The sequence below is a fragment of the Zingiber officinale genome, chromosome 4B (assembly GCF_018446385.1).
Source record: "Zingiber officinale cultivar Zhangliang chromosome 4B, Zo_v1.1, whole genome shotgun sequence".
NCBI classification, from domain to species: Eukaryota; Viridiplantae; Streptophyta; class Magnoliopsida; order Zingiberales; family Zingiberaceae; genus Zingiber; species Zingiber officinale.
The window spans coordinates 138,794,327-138,810,850 of record NC_055993.1 but is presented as its reverse complement, the minus strand read 5'-3'; the positions used below and the strand labels follow the sequence as shown (position 1 = coordinate 138,810,850).

General features: G+C 36.6%; 2 protein-coding genes across 2 annotated transcripts; one reads left to right on the top strand and one right to left on the bottom strand.

The window, feature by feature from the left end:
* Positions 1-649: 649 nt before the first annotated feature.
* On the top strand, positions 650-2,847 carry LOC121977060 (metacaspase-1-like). The gene is made up of 5 exons (XM_042529564.1): positions 650-1,283; positions 1,371-1,701; positions 2,148-2,268; positions 2,355-2,552; positions 2,632-2,847. Exons 1-5 carry the CDS (start codon positions 866-868, stop codon positions 2,689-2,691), a joined length of 1,128 nt encoding a protein of 375 aa, XP_042385498.1. The 5' UTR covers positions 650-865; the 3' UTR covers positions 2,692-2,847.
* Positions 2,848-3,482: 635 nt separating this feature from the next.
* Positions 3,483-6,626, bottom strand: LOC121977061. The gene is made up of 6 exons (XM_042529565.1): positions 6,289-6,626; positions 5,439-5,528; positions 4,555-4,724; positions 4,304-4,331; positions 4,107-4,215; positions 3,483-3,647 (listed from the first exon to the last, which is right to left on the bottom strand). Exons 2-6 carry the CDS (start codon positions 5,524-5,526, stop codon positions 3,566-3,568), a joined length of 477 nt encoding a protein of 158 aa, XP_042385499.1. The 5' UTR covers positions 5,527-5,528; positions 6,289-6,626; the 3' UTR covers positions 3,483-3,565.
* Between the last annotated feature and the right edge of the window lie 9,898 nt (positions 6,627-16,524).

Genomic DNA, 16,524 nt, shown 5'->3' with positions numbered 1-16,524 from the left:
CGACGAGAGATCACCACATCAACAATGGTTCAGGCACCCGAAGGGGTTTCAAGTACTCAGAATGGGTCTATTTAAAGGTCTTCGACCAATAGCTTCTGTGCAACATCTGCTACGACTTTTATATTCACGTGCTACTCCGAAAAAGCTCCGACGACACCAAAAAATTGCTCCAAAGTTTGAAGAATGAAGACTTCTTCAATTTTCTTTCTATTTGTCAATAACATTTATATTTTAGTTCTTATACTCAATCTTCGCAATTCATTTTCAAACTGATAGTGATTGCCCAACGAAATACTCAACGAGTATAGATTTCGAAATAGGAGTCATCGAAGACTCCGAACTAAGTAAAAAAAAATACTTATGTTAGCGTATGTACTTTCTTATTTTTCTTTCTGTTGTATATTCTTAAATTTCTAAAAAATGATAAATACTATTTACCCGATCCAACAGATTATTCTGTGGAGTAAAAGGTTTTTTCTCGATCAACCATCAATCCATTGTACCCAACATTCTATCTTCATATTTTTCAGACATGATAAATTATTATTATTATTATTATTATTATATGGATGGTGACATGATTTAAAATTTTGGTCGTTTTATTCCATAGGGTATAGACTTTTAAACTATGGACGCGAGCTTGAAGGTAGTGCGGTGCGGGGGAAAAGTAGGAAGCAAGAATCCGATTCCCTTCTCACCTTCTTTGTAAATTTTAGAGCATCGATGCCATGGCAAAGTCAGAAAGCACGGAATCAACCGGCGGGGTGAAGACCTAGAACTAGCCAGAGACCATGGCCGATGCCTGATGGCTCTCCTCGCAGACAGGGGAAGGGAAGGGAGCGGCCGGGGTTGATCAACTAGGATCATGTCCATGTGCCGGAGAAGAAAGGGCACGGTCAGGTGCCGCGGTTGCAGCCGCCTGCTTGAAGTGCCGCCGCAAGCGAAGTCCATTCGCTGCGCCGTGTGCCTCGCCGTCACCGGCGTCAAGGACTACCAGGACCCTGTCAGGCAGGCGGTGGGGTTCCTCAGGTCTGTCGTCAGGAACTTCTCCAATGCGACCGGCGGATCGAATTCCTACTCCGACTACTACGGCCACCCGACGGCGGCCCAGATGCCTTCAAGCTTCCCCGGTGCGCACGGGAAGAAGAGGGCTCTGCTCGTCGGGATAAGCTACGCCGGCCAGCCGTGCGAGCTGAAAGGGACGGTGAACGACGTCAACTGCGTCAGGTACCTGCTCACCGAGAAGTTCGGCTACCCCGCGGCGTGCATCGTCGTGCTCACCGGTGAGGAAATCGAGCGCCACCGTGCGTCGGATTCGAGGGCGGGCGCGAGCTCATCTCCCCGCTAATTCTCAATTATTGCAATTGCAGATGAGGAGAGCGACCCGCAGCGGATCCCGACGAAGGAGAACCTGAGGGCGGCGATGCGGTGGCTGGTGCAGGGATGCGAGGCGGGGGACTCGCTGGTGTTCCACTTCTCCGGCCACGGGGTGCAGAAGCTGGACCCGAGCGGCGACGAGGTGGACGGGCTCGACGAGGCGCTCTGCCCGGTGGACTTCAAGTCGAAGGGCACCATCGTGGACGACGAGGTCAACGAGACGCTCGTTCGCCCGCTGCCCCGCGGCGCCAAGCTGCACGCCCTCGTCGACGCCTGCCACAGCGGCACCATCCTCGACCTCCCTTACCTCTGCCGCTTCTCCAGGTACTCCATTAACTGCAGCATGTCAAGTCTGAAAACTTTTTCAAGTGCCAAGGGCAATACCGGAATTTTATGATGAACTTTATTTATATTTTACCTTTAGAATTTTAATATTTGATAAAATGATTGCAATTTGTTTGATTATAAGTATAATCAAGATGAGAGCAGATCTCCTGGTCCGTAAATTGTGGACCAGGGAATGATCCACTACATGTGGATCTTTGATTTGAATGAACCCCACTTATTTAAAGACTGAGAATTGAGAAGTTGATAAAACGATTAAAGATGATTGAATATTATGAAAGGTAAAGTCTGACTAAAAAACTTCTAACAGATCAAGATTATAGAGAAGTAAACTCTAAATAAAGAGGAGAAAATATTTTATTTAGGGGAGAGGCTCATCTATTCTCATTTTCTACGTACTTGCAAATAATTATTTTGGAATCCAGAGCAGGATCTTGGCAATGGGAGAATCACACGCCACAATCAGGTGCATACAAAGGCACGAGCGGAGGATTGGCCATTTTGATCAGTGGTTGTGACGACCATCAGACCTCTGCAGATACCTCAGTGAGTACAAAGTTCTATCAATCTTCAAACACAAATTAAAGGAGGTATCATCATCTGATGACACTCTTCCTTGAGCTTGTGTGCAGGCTTTAGCGGGCTCAACGTCGACAGGTGCTATGACTTACAGCTTCATTCAGGCCATCGAAAGCGAACAATGCCCTACCTACGGTCGCTTGTTGATAAACATGCGCTCAGTGATCCGTAGAACCAACGGCACGGCAATCAGTCTCCATGGCCCGATCGCTGCCCTAATGAGGCGAGTGTTCAATTCTGGTCTAACACAGGTTATGCTTCTTAACTGAAACACATTTTTTGCTCTCTACTACTTCCATGAGTCTAACTTATGCTTCATTTGGGTTGCAGGAGCCTCAGCTGTCTTCTTCAGATATGTTCGATGTGTACCGCAAGCCATTTCTCCTGTAATCCAATCTCTAATGTTAACTATCTTCGTGATCATAATAATTAAGAGTTGTTCTACAGCTTTTACTCACATTAAACCTTGCAGTTCATGCTTCTCCTTGTAAGGTTTGAATGAATGGCAATGTGAATCTGGAGTATAAATTGAGATTTACAACTAAATCTCCGTATTTTCTTTTGACTAATATTATGCTACTGAAATCGTGTGTATAATTAAAAAGATTGCACAAAGTGAAAGTTTTTGAAAGCCAGAACAGGGGTCAGTGAGATCAGCTCTGGCAAAGCTACTACATTCGCCGGAGATCAGTAGCCAGAGCTCAAGAAGATGACTAAGATTGTTCAAGCATTGTCATGGATGGCCCCGGCCTTGGACACGGGAACTGCATTCCAGGTAGAAAAGTGTTGCGGTCCGGTTGATTCTCGATAGATTTAAATATCTACATGTTTAGGTACTTAGTGGTAAAGTGAAATGTGTTAGTGCTCTGTAAGATTCCCTAAACCTTTTCTTTAAGTATTCTTCATGATTTATTATTGTGAGATTGACAAAGGGAAATGGGCAGTTTCTAATAGCAACCAATATGACTAACCATTTGGCATCTTACGATCTAGAGACGGGCAGGAAATGTCGAAGCTATTTAAGTTACAGCCATATTTACTGCAAGTGTTTGCGTTTGGAACAAAATATTTTATGAAGTAGAAAAGCAAATGAGGACCAGTATCTGATTCTGTACATTCAACAAACAATAATCGTATAGCAGACGGTGGATTTAGATGCAAACCGGGGGAAGAAGAATTACCCGTTGTTCTTTTGGAGCATTTTGAGTGTTTATAGGTGTTGTTATCGTGTCAAATTTCAACTTATGCATGCTCCAGATTTGCCTCAAAATAACTTTGATATAGCATTGCAAGAAGACCAGATGGCAACACTGGCTGACTCGAGTATTGCTGGATTCTGGTAAATCCTGAAGATCCAAACGATAAATGGCAATCACATAACACAAATCGATATTTGACTTTGTAAATTAAGGGAAAGAAACATGTAATTGATGCAGCCCAGTTTCATAAAGGTCGTTCAAACAATATAATTGCCAACCATAACATCTAAAAGACTGCCTATGTTAGTTGGATTCCAAATTCATTTACGTAAAGAGAAGGTATAATTCAGCCTCAGGAGACATCAAACTATGTAAATGTTCCTAGAAACTGAAAGATAGCAATTGAAAATACCCAACAAAAAGTGTTCGATAATGATATGTCCAAATACAACAAATGTTACCAAACAATCGACTATTCTTTTAGGAAAAATTTTCTACAAAGTGATTAAAAAATGGCAGCATATAACTCAGGTGCATTTTCCTATGGTTGAAAAGGAATGTCGTCTGACTTGAAAAAAACTAGTGTTTAGTTTAGGAGATATCTACCCTATGGCAGTGGCACTCCAAGAGGCAGCATTGTAAATAATTTGGCTTCCCTGCCATGCCTTCCAGAGTCTGCTCTTCCTTTTCTTTACGGAAAATGCTTTGCAAAGAACTGCACAACAACAAAAAAAAAAGGAATCGTAAGCAATTTACCACTCAAATAGTTCTTATGATGCCATGGGAACTTTAATATAGCTCACCTTCTTGGAGTTGATCAGGAGTTAATTCCTGCAGAATAAGGCAACAAGATTGAATTTATAGACAAATAGCCAAGAATAAAGGGAAACCCCAATGAAGATAAACAGCACTAGCTTCTCGATAATCTATTACTGCAATGACTGTAACTGATGAACCAAATCACAATCAGAGAAACAGATAGGCAGATGGTAAAAAAAGCAAACATTAACAATACTTTAGTTTTCACACTAATTTTGTAAGAGATGAGACATACTTTAGTTTTCTCCAGAGATAATAGGTAAGCTGCCATGAAATTTGCTATGCTGTCGACAAAATCCTCTTGGTTAACAAGAGCATAATCTTCATCTGGGCCATTCTCCCCGTCAATAAGCTTATCCTCCCATGAGTCTGTAGCATTAATAATGTTCCAAGATGCATTATCATCTGCTTCCAAGAAAACATATGAGTTAGAGTCCTTCATGGACATGGGTATAAAGTAAAGCAGTATTCATTTTCTAAACTACTTTGAAATCTCCAAACAGAAGAATGTGCAAACTCGGAAACAAAGAGATATCTCTATGAGGAACAAAGGAGAGCACATATTCTATTCATTTCATGAGCAAGGGAAACTTTTCAAAGCATGAGGAGAATAGGTGAGGATAGGTGTTAATGAGATACAGTGGCAACAAGTTATGCTATGTCAACCAAGTGAATAAACATAGGACTGGATTATAAGTTTGTAAATAGTAGTATAATTCAAATCCAATCTAAGATCAAGACTGTATAAGTCAGACTACCATGGTCTAGAGACACTATGAGAATGTCTAATACCACTTGATGTAACCCTAGGAACAAATCTACCCCATGAGAATCTCACAAAGAGGAAATTGTATTAAAATTGGAGAGAAAAATTACATGAGGAGTTGAGAGTCCCCCTTTTTTTTCAAAAAAAAGAAATAGTTCTCTTAAAATATGATCTAACTTTTCCCAGTTTATAATGCCTATTAAAACCATAGTAATGGGCTAATAACAAATGTTTACAACTCAAAACCTTAAAATCTTTTAACCATGAGATTATCTACTGCAATAGTTACTTCTCCATAATGCAACATTCATATAAACTAGCATGTTGGATCGAGAAAGCACAACATAGCATACCTTGATATTTTGAGAAACTGAAGATCTGATATTTCCAAGCTTTTCTAGGAAGTTCGGTGATTCTACCTTCAATTTGAGAAGGGAACATAGCTGCACAAAGAACAGACACCAAAGACTATAAAAATAAACTACAATGGAGATAAGCTACGAAAAAAAAACAGTCTAATGATGTAGAAATAAAAGTACTAGTTAAGGAATAAACACATACAGGCAAGAATGACATTTTCATAAAACAAATAGACAGAACAAACCGTTGTTCTCAAAAGAAAAAACAGAGAAAAGAAAAAAGAAAAAATATTCCTTGATGAACTTTGTAAAAGTGCTCCACCTTGCAAATATCTATACACATTTATCCATTTGTATGTGCTAAAATTTGATCATCAAACAAAACGTCAAGGATTTATAATAGAAACAAGTGATGCTTCTATATCAAGAAATGATTTGCATTGATTTGGCATAATACTAATAAAGAAGTAAATCAGCAATAGGTAAGCAGTCTGAAGCATACATTTCTTCTCTCAACAGAAAGTTGAATGGTCTTTATTACTATATTTTTTTTGTTGGAGAGTTGAACAAAGTTCCAAGACAATGATTATAAACATTGCAGGAATTTCCAAACGAATCTATCCTTGATAGGTGTTCAATCAGAACAAATTGCATCAAAGGTCACGCAATCTAGTTCTCGACTGTAGTACTAGCAAATGAAGACAATAAGTAAGTCAAAAGCATAAAGATAATTGTGTGCCATAAAGAAAAACTTCCAACAAAACCAGAAAAACATTCATAAGCGTTCATTGTTCAATCATCTTAGTTTCGGGATTAAAATTTTCCAAACTGATCTCTCGGATACCTCATCGGCCCCTGAATCCGTGGCAGATTGCGACTGCCGAGGCGAGCGCTCTCCATGATCCACCAGGACGGAGGGGCCGGGGTCCCGATCGGGGTTGTCGAGTAATTCGATGGCCACCCTGCAATTTTCGAGCACAGCCTCGAGGGCCCGTCGCTTGACGCGGAAGTGACCGTCTTCCATGGCGATGCAGCTTGAGGAGGGGATCGGGATAATTGGAGGCTTCCATGGTGATGCAGCTTGAGGAGGACTGACGAGTCTTCAACGGCGATGGCCGGCGAGGGCTTCGAAATTGCCGTGCCAATGTCGCCTCGGCGGCGACTCTATTTTGTACTCCTATCCACCTTAATTAATTAAAATTTCATTTTCACCCTGGAAATATTTTACGTTGCTTTCTTATAGTTTACTCCAGACATTTCAGATATATTTTTACTTCACCCCTCCCCGATCAGTTGATGTGGTCAATGATAGAGATAATGTTGTTGTTGTCATATTAAATCATCATGTTTACTAATTATTGCCGAGATCATTCAATTTCATATAAAAATTTTCACTTGAGATTGAGTCGAATCTTAATCAAAACCTATGTTTTTAATATGAGTTAACTTTTAACATTTGTAATAAATTCACTCTTAAGAAGATAGTCAAAATACAAGCAATACAAATAATGAAGATTTAGTTGATTTAAGGCTAGGGGAAGGAGAGTTTTACATATAGGTAAAATTGTTATCATGTGATCTTGTATTCACATATTTAAACTATGAAAATAATCTCTTATAATGTAAAGTAAGATGACATACAATGGACCTAATGCGGCCCAATCTTTCTTCAAACCTTTGCATTGACGGAAGCTTCATGTACTATGTTATCCTTTTAAAATTAAGTATATTTAATTGATGATCATTGTTGATCTCGTCCGAAAGGTGAGTAGATGAGCGACCGATAAGAAGGTAGGAATGTTGACGGAGGAATGACTTGGAGTTGGAAGTCGCGGACCTACACACACCACAAAGAGAATAAACAGGAACGTTAAAGCGAGAACCCGGGACGGGGTCCTTAGTGCAGGCACTTCGACCCTCAAGTCAAAACCGTAACCCTTGTAAAAAATGGAGAAGAAGATGAACAGTAGAACAGTAGTGTGGATGTGTATGTGTGTGCGTCGCTAACCAACGAAGACCCTCTCTTTTTATACCACCTTTTATATCCTCACAATACTGAGACGTTAGAAAATGTCTAATGTCATGTCGGGTAATGGAGGATGTACAACAGTCTTCCCCTAGGAAGAGGAAGGTTACGTTGCATGTATATGTCAGAGTAGTAGAACATTCTATCGTGAGTAGCCTGTTGGTGCAGTTGGCATCAATAATTAAACTTAAGTTTTGATAAATGACAAATAGATTAAAGTTAGATGTTGTGTGATCTAACCTTTCTACCAAGTGTGTATGACTTGATCTGACACCAGGCTGAAATCCAACTAGGTTTGGAGGACCTGATAGTTGGTTTAGAAATCCAGATACGTCAAGGAGTGACCCGATATCTAGCAGGAAGTCCAGCTAGGTCCGCGGGACTTGATAGCTAATCAAAATCCAGTTGGGTCTATGGACCTAACAACTGACAGGAAGACTTGGTGGACCAAAGTAAAGTCAAGCGATTTTGCATGATAAGTAAGGTAAGTCACTGGAGAAGAGTATTCTAATAAGAACGAGTCTCAATTAGAGACTTTAAGTGCATGTACAGTTTAGGTCCATTTTGATAACCTAGACTGAGACCGTGACTAGATCTTAGTCTTACAAAAAAAGGATCTAATTAATAATACTTATATAAATTGTGCTAACTTTGTTTTGCAGGTTAAATATTTTTCTGTTAGCCTAACACGTTTTTGTAAGAGCAAAAACCAAGTTAAACCTCGGATGAACAATGTCTGAAGTCCCTCGAAGAGTCTTGGAGGTGCCTCGGAGTGCGCATGATACCATGTGAATTTTGTTGATAGATTTCGCCACTGTTTACTTCAATAATTATAAATTACTAAGTAATATATGATAATCAACTTTGGTAATAAATTTGATATAGTAAATACTATTTTAGACTTCGTACATTAAAAAACACGGCTTCATTTCTAATTTTATCTAATATTTTACTTTGTAATATTTATTCGATGAAGTACTAAGTTACAAAATAAAATTGATATGTCTAATTGCTGAAGTATTAAGTTTGAAAGGTAAAAATATTTTTTCAGCCCATGATAAACTAAACCTGTTTATAATTCTTCCATTCCTTGCTAATCCCCCCCCCCCCCCCCCCCTCCTCATCTAGTGAGGTTTCCCCCTACGCACTTCATAAGGTTGTGTTCTCTTTTTCTCCGATCGACAGCGCCAGCTGGCCTCGTTTTGTCCCCAACGCCCTCTTTTTCCCGATCCTAATTGAGTACGACAACGAGCACTTAGGCGCTAGGGTTTTGTTATCCTTTTTTTCCTCAGCGAAGTCCTTGCTATCGATAGCCAACAAAAATGGGATACTTTTATGATAATATGACAAATTTAATTCAATTAACATAAGGTAGATTAAGATGGGGCACAAGCAAAAAGAATCGATTGTTGAGCCGTATGAGGTAGGAAACTACCAAGTACGGTTCGAAGGGAAGGAGCTACGTATTCCGACCAGAGAGAACAAGCCATTCTACAAGGTGATTCTAAAATTGCAAATGCTTGGTCAAATCAAGTTGTTGAGTATTGTAAACAAGCTATAGTGGTTAGTCCGAGTAATTATATTGAAGCACAAAATTGGTTGAAGATCACAAGGCGTTTTGAATATTGTCACTGCCGGTGCGCTATTGCTCTGAGGACATCCGACCGCTGCCGACAAACCGACTCTGACACACTAGCTCATTCAGATTCTACATCGTTAAAATGTTGGTAACAATTTAATATTCTTGTACTTTTTCATACTTGCAAAAAAGGGAAGTATAGGTTGTCACACTTTCCCATTTTCTGTACGTGTATTCAATTCCCTCTTCCAGCGATTCCGGAAGAGGCTTATAGTGGATTACCCATAGTTAAGGTCTGAGGGATCGTGAGTCTTGGAGTAGGAGTCACCAAAGGCTCCGAACCAAGTAACTCCTCGTGTACTTGTGTTTTTCAGTTTCTGCTTTATTTTATTCTGTTGAGTACTCGCGTTTAAAAATCGAAAAAGATAGATTTTTAAAACCGCGTGATTCACCCCCCTCCTCTCACGTGCATAACGATCCTACAAGTAATATCAGAGTAAGGTCGCTCTGAATTGGTAAAACCACCAATCGTGCAGGTTCTTTTTTTAAAAAAAAAATTATATATACACTGTTTTTGAGTAAAAAAATATTCTTATGCATTTTTTTGTTTGCATTTTTCATCTTTTCACCATTAGTCAAAATTGATGCAATATCTCTTCTAACAAAATCTGCCACTATTTTTTATTTTATTATTTTAATATTTTTTCTTGAAATTGGTACAATACCACTCGAGTATTATTTCTTTATCTCCTACACTATGTACCCCAATACATGTCTTGGAATCTTTGTGAGTTTTCTATTCAATGTTCAAAAATAGTGAACAAAGAAATGCTCGAGCAAAATATCAACGAACAACCACCATACGATCAAGAATATTTCAATTACTAGAAGCGAACAATAGAATGCTTCTTAGGAAGTGTAAATATTGACTATTTGTTTATATTGAAAAAAACTTCTCGGGACTCAGAGTTGAACAAAAATGTAACTGAGTTAATTTGTACTATTTTACATAACAATGTATTATGCAGATTAGAAAAGTTTAAAAATGCATACGAGCTTTGTACCCAGTTGATCAAGCTTCACGAGGAGTCGTTGAAGCTAGAGGGATCAAGTCAAAAGCGAATTCAGACTCGAGTTCAAATTTAAATAAATTAGTTGATAAAAATCTTTAAAATTCAAAAATAATAAATAATTCAAACATTAAGATAAATTTGAACTTAGAACTTAAAAATAATAAAATAAATCTAGATAAATTAATAAATATTTTAATAAAATATTTGATAATCAAGATAATGTCAATCTAGAAATTTCTATCCAAAATAAAGATAATTTAATTAATAAAAATTTAAATCTTAAGGATAATAATATAGATAAAACTAATCTAATAAATTTAACTAATAATGTAAACTTAAAAGATAAAGAAAATATGAATTTAAGGATAAATTCAAACACAAGGATGAAATCAAAACCAAATCTTATATATTTGAAATTAAAAACTAATAAAAATTCAAAAATGAAAGATAAACCTTATAATTCAAACAACTTAATAAATTAAAAATTAAAAATTAATAAAAAGTTAAATAATAAAAATAATCTTTTAAACAGAGATAATTTAATAAATTCAAAATATATTAAAAGAAAATTTAAATCTTAAATATATTTTTTAAGAAGGATAATTTAACCAATTTAATTAATTTAAAATTAAAAATTTAAATTTAAATTAATTAAAATATTAATTAAATACTAATTAAACTAAATTAAACTTAATAAAACATAGTTCAATAGTTCAGGGTGTAGAAATTGATGTCAAAGAAAAGTAGCCGTCTTTTTTGATGAATCCAAAAAAAAGGGGTTGTAAGAAAATAAAGAGTACAAAGTCTTATATAGTGAATTATCAGAAAACCTAAACCCTAAATCAAAAAAATAAAAGATTAAATTACCCTCAAGGCTATAAACAAATAATTTTAATTATATAATATAACATCCCCTCAAACTCACAATGCTACAACAAGAAGCATTGAGAGTTTGTCAGATAAAAATCGGAAGCGCGAAGCGGAATGAACCTTGATAAACATATCAGCTATCTGTAGTGAGGAAGGAACAAAAGGCAATGTGATAGTGTCAATCTGTAGATGATGACGAGTGAAATGACAATCTATCTCAATATACTTCGTTCTCTCATGAAAAACTGTATTGCGCGCAATCTGAATGACACTCTGATTATCACAATGAAGAACAGTAGGTTCCTGAAGAAAAATTCTTATATCTGTAAGCAACCAACGTAGCCAAACAATCTCACAAGTAGTGGTAGTCATGGCACGATACTCAGCTTCTGTGGAGGATCTCAAAATAACATCTTGCTTCTTACTTTTCCAAGAAATAAGAGAATCTCCAAGAAAAATACAGAAGTCAGTGGTTGACTTACAATCCGTAAGATCACCCGCCCAATCAACATCAAAGTATGCACAAAGCTTTAATGAGGAAGTAGAAGGGAATAAGAGGCTCTGAAACTGAGTTCCCCAAAGATACCAAAGAATGCAAAGAACAACAGCCCAATGAACTGTGGTGGGTGCAGTGATAAACTGACTAACCACATGTACAGCATACACAATATCAGGACGAGTCACAATGAGATAAACCAAGCTTCCCACAACTGTATGGTAGAGGTTAGGATCTGACAAAGGAGAACCATTTGATGGAGAGCACGTAGCATTAGTCTCAAGGGGAGTATCAACTACCCTGTTGTCAGTGAGACGTGCACGCTCAAATAGATCAGCTATGTACTTTGACTGAGACAAGAGATAACCTTTAGGTGAAGAAGCAATCTCAATCCCCAGAAAATAGCACAGTAAACCCAAGTCTTTCATAGTGAAACAACGAGCTAATTCAAACTTCAAAGACTCAATTCCTTCAAAATCATCACTAGTAATTATCATATCATCCACATATAAAGATAAAAGTATACAACATGCACGCATGCACTTGACAAATAAAGCTAAATCATGATTACTAGGATGAAAACTAAGCGAAGTAACCACCGTAGAGAACTTGGCAAACCAACATGTGGTGCTTGTTTGAGTCCATAGAGAGCTTTGCGAAGCCTGCAAACTTCACCAGATCGGTGAGCAACTCCAAGAGGAGGCATCATATACACTTCTTCTTGAAGATCACCATTCAAGAAAATATTTTTGACATCCATCTGAGATATCTTCCATTAAGGAACAGAGGCAACAACAATTAACATACGAATAGTGGTCATTTTAGCAACAGGGGCAAAAGTTTCCTCATAATCCATGTCATACTCCTAAAAGTAATCTTTAGCAACAAGACAAGTTTTGTACCGTTCGATAGAACCATCAGATTTAGTTTTGATCTTATAGACCCAACGAGAACCAATGGCACGTTTCCCTGGTGGCAGAGGTACCAAATCCCAAGTATGAGTATGATGCAGAGCAGTTAATTCCTCGTCCATAGCAATCTGCCAAAGAGGATTACCAACAGCTTCTCTATAGGACAAAGGCTCAGAAAGATGATGAATAGAGGCAAAAAAAGAGGCAAAGGAAGTAGAATAACAAGAATAAGCAAAATCAGGTAGTTTAGTAGACTTACGAGGACGTGTAGATCGACGAATATGATTGTCCGCAATCTCTAGAGGTGAAGGAACAGTCGTAGAAGGGGGAGGTGGAGATGGAGGAGATGTCTCGAGAATACCAGATTTAGTGAAGTCATCATGTGGAAGAGTAGCCGTGGGGGAGGCTTCGTCGGTGTCGGTACTGAAGGGATCAATGTGAATAAGATCTGCATGAGTCATGTCATGTGATAGAAGAGGTATGGAGAAGAAAGGAATATACTCAAAAAATACAACATGACGAGAGACATACAATATTTTACTAACTGGATCAAAACAATGATATCTCTTTTGATCAACATCATAACCAAGGAAGACACACAAAGCAGACTTAGAGGATAACTTATCACGCTCAACATGTGGTCGTAGAACAAAACAGATACAACTAAAAACATGTAAAGAGGAATAATCAGGAGCATGACCATATAGTTTTTGAAGAGGAGACAAACCTGAATTGTGAGAAGCTAGAATCATATTAATTACATGAGTAGCAGTAAGAACTGCTTCTCCCCAAAAATTACTAGGAACATCTGTAGACAATAAGAATGAGCAGACTGTCTCAACAAGATGTCTATGTTTTCTTTCTGCAACCCCATTTTGTTCAAGTGTTTCTTGACATGAGGTTTGATGTATAGTACCTTCTGATGCAAGTAAATGAGAAAAATTATTGGAAGTGTATTCGCCCCCCAAATCATAACGAAAATATTTGATAATTGCTGAATGTTGAGTTTTGACAAGAGCTTTAAAGTTATTAAAAATGGTAAGATAATCAGATCTATGTTTCATAAGATAAACCCAAGTATAGTGATTGCAATCATCAATAAAAGAAACATAATATCTTGATCCCCTTTTGTAGTAATAGGAGAAGACCCCCACACATCAGAATAAACAAGATCAAAAGGATTAGGAGAAAAAGATAGACTTTTATTAAAAGGTAATGCAGAAAATTTTGCCAGTTTATAACCACTACAATATGAAATATCATAACTTTTTAAAGTTCCTAATACTCCAGACGAAGCTAAAAATTGTAAACGAGAGGCTGAAACATGACCTAGACGAGTATGCCACAAGTAAAAATCAGAAGAAGCACGACTCAATCAAAAAGATGACAAATTGACACTAGAAGCTGCAACATCTGGTACATGAAGCTTATCCAAGACATAGAGTCCCCCTTGCCTACGGCCTATCCCAATCACCTTCTGAGATGGCGGGTCCTGCACATAACAATTGGATAAAAAAAAAAGATATTAAATATCCAGACTTAGACAATTGACTAACAGAAATAAGATTAAGTGTAAGACTAGGAATATAATAGACATCAGGAAGAGACAAGTAAGTTGTAACAACAGAACCAACACATAATAATGGCATTGGAGTATCATCAGCTATCATAACTGATAAAGATGAATTAAAAGATAAGGAGATAAAAGATGATAAGTTAGGTGACATATGATGAATCTAAGATCCATAAAGAGGAAGATATACCTGATGTACCGAAGGATGACAAACCTATATGAGAAGAAGCGGACATGGCAGAGGGCTGTGAAGCAAGGAATTGTTGAAACTGCTCAAGCATATAAGGATCTAAAGAGGGGGCAACCACTGCACTACTAGACTGAGATAGTTCATTTGGTAACTGTTGTGGTTGATTACTAGATTTCCATGAAGCATTCTGATGAAGCAATGGTGGTTATTGAGGTCGTTGCTGCTGATATTGTTGTTGTGGTGGTCGTTTTTGCTACTGCGGTAGTTTACCTTTGTTCAACAATAATGGACATTGAGACTTTCAATGCCCTTTTTCTTTACAATAAGCACACTCATCACTAGAAACCTTCGAAGTCAACCTACTTTGATTATGCGGCATAGACTGCTATGGTGCTGCAAAAATAGATGGCGTGGATGGTGCAACAGTCCTCTTATCAACCTGAGACTTAAGACGAATCTCCTCAGCTAGCAATTCATATACTACTGAATCAACGGAAGGGAGAGGACTATGATGTAAAATTGTTCCACGCAATCCTTCAAAGTCATCAAGAATTGGACCAGACGTTGCTCTTCTCTACAAGTGACATAAGCTGGGAATGCTCACAATTCTGAGGATTCTGTGAGTGCTAACTGCTCCCATAGTTCCGACATGACACAATAAAAATCTTGGATCCCCATATCTTACTATCGAAATGCACGTATATCTGCTTCTAATTGATATTATTTGGTAAAGTTATACTGTGTATATAATCTTGCCAGATGATCCCAAACCTCTTTGGTTGTCTCGTACTTGGCCAACTAAGCACCAATGGAGTGTGAAATAGAATTATTGATCCATGTAATAATCTTCGCATTATCGGTCTCCCAAACATCCAATGACTTTGCATAATCATCAGTATTAATGTCCGTAGGTTGAACTCGCACACCTGAAACATATCCCCATATAGATTTTCCTTGTAAAAAAATTTTCATAACATATCCCAATACAAATAATTTTTTCCATCCAATCAGACACTAATCGATTGAAGCGAATCTTCTGTATGGCCACTCATGATGATAGAACAAATTGTGTTCACAAATAACCGAACACCAAACAAAATCAAGTATTGCGAAAACAAAAGAAACTCAATCAAAACTGTACGGTTACACCAACTATGGATCGAATTAACAATTCTTCAATCTAATTATCAAAAATATAGAGATAAAGGCTCTGATACCATGTAGAAATTGATGCCAAAGAAAAGTAGCCATCTTTATTGATGAATATAAAAAAAGGGTTGTAAGAAAATAACGAGTACAAAGTCTTATATAGTGAATTATCAGAAAACCTAAACCCTAAATTAAAAAGGTAAAAGACTAAATTGCCCTCAAGGCTATAAACAAATAATTCTAATTATATAATCTAACACAGGGGAGGTACCAAATTAGTTGGTACATCTAAATATAGTTTACCCAAGTGGGTAATTACGACTAGACTAAAAAGATAATTTGACTTTTGTCCAACCTAGCTAGTACCAGGGTGAGGCGAGATAATAGTACATTAGAAAAACTTGATCTAGGGAGTCAAGTAGGGTAAGACATACCCTACTTGGTCTAGTTAGCTAAGTGAAGCTAATCGAAGCTATCTCGTAACAACTTAAACTAATTAGACCAAGGTTTATCAATAAGAAAATTAAATGTCTAATTTCTTAAAAAGACTTTGTCTAGAAGTGGTCATTGTTCCAATACTCAAGAATGTCCTTGTGAATCGCCACATCATGGAACCAATTTTTGAAATATACATTTAATTAACTGACAGTTAAATCTGAATCTAACATAAGGTCAAACTAAAACTTCAACATAACTTATCTTACAAAACGATAGGAATACTTTGGTTGAACAATTAAACCGGGTGAGATAATTAAGGTAAATTTAAAAAGAAAATAAAAATTATTTTTAAAATTCTTAAAAAAATTATTGTTAAAATCTTTTAAAATTATTTTAAAAATATTTTTTTTAAATTATTTTAATTTTTTTAAAAAAATCTTCTAAATTTATTTTTAAAATTATTTTTAAAATCTTTTCAAAATTATTTTAAAACTATTAAAAATTATTTTAATTATTTTAAAAATTATTTTAAAATTAGTTTAAAAATTATTTTAAAAATCTTTTCAATACTATTTTAAAATTTTTTCAAAAATATTTTTAAAAATTTTTAAAATTTATTTCAAATTTTTTTAAAAAAAATTCTTTTAAAAATTTTATTTTAAAAATTATTTCAAACATCTTTTTAAAATTTTTTTTTAAAAAAAATATTTTAAAATATTATTATCTTTGAAAACACAGTTAAAACTTGAACACTTTGTTAAAACTTATACTAAAA

Coding starts and splice junctions, on each gene's coding strand:
- LOC121977060 (XM_042529564.1), top strand. CDS start 866: ATGTCCATGTGCCGGAGAAGAAAGGGCACGGTCAGGTGCCGCGGTTGC. Junction 1,702..2,147: donor TACCTCTGCCGCTTCTCCAG/GTACTCCATTAA, acceptor TTTGGAATCCAG/AGCAGGATCTTGGCAATGGG. Junction 2,269..2,354: donor AGACCTCTGCAGATACCTCA/GTGAGTACAAAG, acceptor GCTTGTGTGCAG/GCTTTAGCGGGCTCAACGTC.
- LOC121977061 (XM_042529565.1), bottom strand. CDS start 5,526: ATGTTCCCTTCTCAAATTGAAGGTAGAATCACCGAACTTCCTAGAAAA. Junction 4,725..5,438: donor CAGTTTCTCAAAATATCAAG/GTATGCTATGTT, acceptor TCTTGGAAGCAG/ATGATAATGCATCTTGGAAC. Junction 4,216..4,303: donor TCCTGATCAACTCCAAGAAG/GTGAGCTATATT, acceptor GTTGTTGTGCAG/TTCTTTGCAAAGCATTTTCC.